A 5,318-nucleotide genomic window follows, 5' to 3' on the forward strand; every position below is an offset into this window, starting at 1 on the left:
CATGATGCCATTCCTGGTTGAATAACTTCAGAATAGTGATCAGTTAGATACTACGAGGATTTGAGCCTAGGGCATAATTGCGTTTGAATGAAAAACTGAAAATTTCAAAATTTTATGTACAAACTATATGGTAAGTTGTGAGGGAATGACATGCTCACTTTGCCAATTGCATATTCATATTGACTGTTCAAGAACTCTTTCCCCCCAAAAAAGCAAAACTTCAAAATGTCTCAACTTCCTTATTTTTCATATGATTTCGATCAAAATTATACTGTTGAACTCGTAATATTTTACTCTTTCTTATTAGACTAACTTATATTTCGACTGGATTTCCCCTTCAACGATTTGTCACATCCGATTCCAGGAATCACCTTAAAATTCGTGTTTGATTTTATCATAGTTGCCTCAGTCACTAATGAACTATTGTGACGAACAGTTTACTAACATGACCTCTGGACCCACCAGTCATTCTGCACTGCAGGATGTGCTTGTTCTAGTTACGGAAGCGTTTGTCAATGTTTGTGCTTCGTTGAAGGCTGTGCGTGGGGAAGAGCACGTCGTGTATAACCAGGGAGGTGCCGATTTCCACCTCCCTGGTATAACGTTGCGTGAGGGCTCTGAAAGAATCACAACTCTATTCCAAAGCAGATTTATGTGTTTGACTAGCGAACGTATACGACACCGTTGTTTCCCGAAGTTTGCACTCATTACACTCTCCCTTTCGTCCAATTGTACAAAAGACGAATTTGGATATCAAGCTTTCCGTAAGGTTGACCGCCTCATTGATACTTCGACGGCGCATTTTTAGTGCTACCACGATCCTCCACAAATTAGTTCTTTGCAGACGAACTGTATACAGAGTCGAATTACGCTGCGAGAAGTTGTACTTAGCGCGTAGTCGTTCCATCGCTACATTAAGATGGCAGCCTTGTTTGACAGTCTAGGACTGAAGTGTCAAGAATGTGGAGACAGCGAAGAAGGAGCCACACAAGGCTACAAAGTGGTCGAGCTACGACATCTTTGCAAGACCTGCGCCGAGCGTATTGCTCACGCCATTCTCGGGGACGTGTCTGCGGGAAAAGTAAAATGGCCTTGTCCGGAGCATGACAAGAAGGAGGTGGAACTGTATTGCAAAGACTGTCAGGTTCCTATGTGCCACACCTGTGCCGTGACTACTCATGTGCGACATGAACTGGCTGATATTTTGAAGTTTTTCGCCCAGAAGAAGAATACAATTGAGCAAGATTTGACGAAAATATCCGACCTAAAATCTGAAAATCTAAGCTTTTTGGAAATGTTGACGAAGTGTTCTAAAGATATCGACGAACATTTCGATGCTCTCGAGAGTAAATTGTCAACAACATTAACCACAAAGTTGATGGATGCCGAGAAGAAAAGGAATTCAGAGATCGAAGAGGCCAGAAAGCGAGCTAAAGAAGAAATCGACAAGATTATAGAAAACAGAGAATCGTCGATTGCAGAGATTAATGCACGGGTCGATGATGTAAAGTTTGAATTAGAAAAGAAAAACAACTCTGTGTCAGCAGAGCTACAGGACATGAAAAGTCGCCTTCATCTTAAGATATCAAAGGCAAGGGAAACAACCAACGTGTCTCTAAAAACAATCGATGCCGAGGATTCAGTCGCAAAGTCCCTGTTGGATGACTGTGACAGCAAAGTTTTCCATGATAGACTACAGAACGTAGACATGTCAACATTTGAAAAAATTCCCTCCACTGATAAAGATCTTCCAGCATTGTTGACATCTATCGCTAAAAAGGTCAGTTATAAGAGAGAAGACGGAGAGCGTAATGTGGGCTTCCTGGCTGGAACCAAACGATCGTTCGAGATGGTGAAAACGATCAAAGTTTCTTCTGACATTGAAGAACCTTTCCTGGTGTGTCGTGTTAATCAGCAAGCGGTTGCAATTCGCGACGGGGCTGGTCAGGGCCTGTACAAAGTTGATGTGGAAAGTGGCACGATTGATCCTCTGATGATCGCCGACAAAAAACGAGGTATCTGGGATGCAGCATTTCTAGGCAGTGATCGCTTTGCATACAGCGATTATAAAAAGGGAATGATCTATATCTGCAGGATGGACAACGATAAAATCGAATTCCATCAAGACTTACCAGACGATGGCTCACGCTACGCTTACCTAAGTGTTGATAGCAGAGATAGGCTCATAGCCGCCGACCATGTTCAAGGTGTGTTCTATGTGATCGATCCAAAAACGGGGACGATATGTCGTACGGTTAGCGATATCGAAGCGAGGACAATACAAAGTTTCGACTCACTTGATAATGGAGAAATTGTCATCAAATCGGGACATGCCGAGATCTCCTGGGTTTATTTGTCGTCAGGAAAGGTCAAGAAGATAATATCCCTGAAGAACTGGAATCAGAGAATTAATTGCCACGTTGGTGCAGACAACAGGATCTATGTTCTTTATCGCGATGAACAAGAGCAAAGCTTTACAGGAAAGGTTGGCGTACTCTCCTCGGATGGAACCACACGACAACCAAATCTGATCGAATTCCCCACATCGTGGTTATATCGATATCGCCCGAGATGCGTGATGCCCACGCCTGGCACGTTGGTAATCTTGAACGGCAGTGTACTCCTCGTTTACAAAGAGACACCCGGGGCTGGTGACCTATAGGTTAAGGATCTCTTTGAGAAATGGAATACGAAGTCATGAGTACCTCAACATTCGCAGTTTTCTTGAGTTTAATATCTGCTGACAACATACATAACTGTCATAATCATATCAATGTGATTGCATGATGTTTCAAAATGTTACATTTTGTGGATGACATTATTTTCCACAAGGTAACAGCTTACATGATTATTCAAAACTCATTTATATAAACAAATGTTACAGTAATTGAACTGTTTTCTAAGATGTACTTTATAGAGAGAATATATACGACATTGGATCTGAGGCAGTGTGACCGCATCCATTCTGTGTGTACTGTCGACCATATCTTATGGAATTTACCTGGAGGTATAACATGGGAGAAGCTAGCCGCCTTGTGTTTTTGTTGGCAGGACTGTGACTGTTTTGACTTCCGTTACTAGAAAAAAAAAAGGATAACTTTAGAAGACCCTCTTTCCCCTCCTGGTGGACATGTTGGGTTGGAAACTGATGCAAATGCAGACAACTTAGCCCAAGTAGACGTCGCACAGGTAGAAATATTGGCTAAGTCGAAGAAAAAGTCTAGCCTGGATGGATACAAAAGATGTGTTTTTCCATTGTATAAGTCAATAGATTTATCACATGTATCTTATCAGATGTAGTTTTAGGGTTCAACTACCCCACAGTATTAACGCGTAGGCCACTTGACTGAACAACTATATCAATAACACATGAATAAGAATATGTAGTGACACTGAAGTAAGTTATTTTAACATGATGCCTAAGTTTAAATCATTTTCCCCCTAAATTTTTGTTAGGTGATGATGTGATGACTCTGTATATGTGCGCATGAGAAGCTTTTCTATTCGAAACACCTTCTTTACCAGAAATTCCCTTAAAGTGAGCTCTTGATAAATAAGATTTTCTACATGATGTCTTAAAGATATTATAACAAGTCGCAGAGTTTTCGGGGAAGCACCGCGGTACAGTGGACAAGGTTCTACATCTTAACAGAATTCCAGCCGAAGGTCCCGGTGACTGTCACGTTGATCTGTGTTTGAAGGTCGAAGTTAATGGTCAATGCGTTCATCCCTCTGTTCTTTTCATTTTCACCATCTGTTTGCTATATGAATGAAATTGAAATGATATTCTGTTTTATTTTCTTCTCTTCTTCTTCTTTCACCTCCGCTCTCTTTTGTCAACTTCTTATAGCCGGTTGTGGTGCTCTGAACGCTATTATGTATCAAATAAATTTTTGCTATAGCATGTCCCATGGATGGTGGCAAGAACTAAGCTATTTCTCCCTTCAATATATGGTTGAGAGCAATATCCCCTACTTCATGGAAACATGTGTAAAACATAAATACGCAAATTTCATGTTCTATATCCCATTTTAAAGAAACCTCTACGGGGCTCTACCATTCTGAATATTAGAAATGGGTGCTGTTCGTTATTCCGAAGGTTCAATATTCCGAAGGTTCGTTATTCCGAAGGTTCATTAATCCGAAACACACAAATTCCCTATACCTAGAAGTTCGTTAATCCGAACATTTGTGGCGTTATTCCGAAGGTTCGTTATTCCGAAGATTTGTTAATCCGAAAATGAAATTCGGAAAAACGAACCTCCGGAATAACGAATCTTCGGACTGACGAGCCTTGGGAATAACGAACCTTCGGAATAACGAGCTGTAACCATTAGAAATACCCTATTAAAGATAATGGAATCAAATTTTTAAAGTACCGGCGACTGTCAAGTCGGGTCTGAGTTTGAAGGTCGCAATTGATTGTCTATGTGTTCATCCCTTTGTTCTCTTAATTTTAACCACCTGTTTGTAAAATGGATGAAACTGTAATGATCTGTCCCCTTCTGTTCTTACTTCTCTCGTTCCCGCTTCTATCTGTCGCCTTATTGCCGGTTGTGGTGCGCTAAACCTATCAATAATAATAATAATAATAAAATTAAGTCAGATTGAATGTTTCTTAGCTCACCTGGCTTGATTATTTCATTATTTTATCTTAACAAATGTTGGAAGTAAGAAATTGGTGAAGATGTGAGATACAACTTTCTGTTTACCTATCTTCCACTTTCCCGTCGGTCCTCTATCCTAATCATTATACAGACAACTCCCATTCTCACGTATAGTTCTCGGGACTGGCAGTTTTCTTACATTGTTTAGAAATTTCGTTATAGCCAAACAAAAACAAATTATGTACCGTATTTTCTTTAAAGAAACTAAGCAATCTAGATTGATAGTCACGCCCTAACTCACATCTTCAATCACTCAATTCAATCTGGGGGCATTTCATGAAGGAACTTGTCGGATAAAATATCTGACAAGTCAATTATATCCGACAAGTTTTGAGAAATTCTTTAGTCTGATTGGCTGATTTCTCTGAACTTGTCGGATATAATTGACTTGTCAGACATTTTATCCGACATGTTCCTTCATGAAATGCCCCCCTGGTTATTTTCCATCGGACTTGCTAACATTGTTCCTATTCCAAAAAGTAAATCCTAAAACGACGTGAGCAACTTCCGTCCAATATCCCTTTTTCCGTGGTTTCGAAAGTGTTTGAAAGGCGATTCATACACAGCTACTTAATAGCTACTTGGACAAAGAAAAGCTGGGGGTTGCTGTCTGATCGTCAGTCAGGCGTTAGACCAAGGAGGTTCTAGAGA

At 40.4% G+C, this 5,318-nt stretch overlaps 1 protein-coding gene across 1 annotated transcript; it reads left to right on the plus strand.

Moving 5' to 3' along the window:
- The first annotated feature begins 919 nt into the window (after positions 1-919).
- LOC140244075 (uncharacterized) lies at positions 920-2,662 on the plus strand. The gene has a single exon (XM_072323728.1). It carries the CDS (start codon positions 920-922, stop codon positions 2,660-2,662), a length of 1,743 nt encoding a protein of 580 aa, XP_072179829.1.
- The last annotated feature ends 2,656 nt before the right edge of the window (positions 2,663-5,318 follow it).

The sequence above is a fragment of the Diadema setosum genome, chromosome 2, assembly GCF_964275005.1.
Source record: "Diadema setosum chromosome 2, eeDiaSeto1, whole genome shotgun sequence".
NCBI lineage: Eukaryota > Metazoa > Echinodermata > Echinoidea > Diadematoida > Diadematidae > Diadema > Diadema setosum.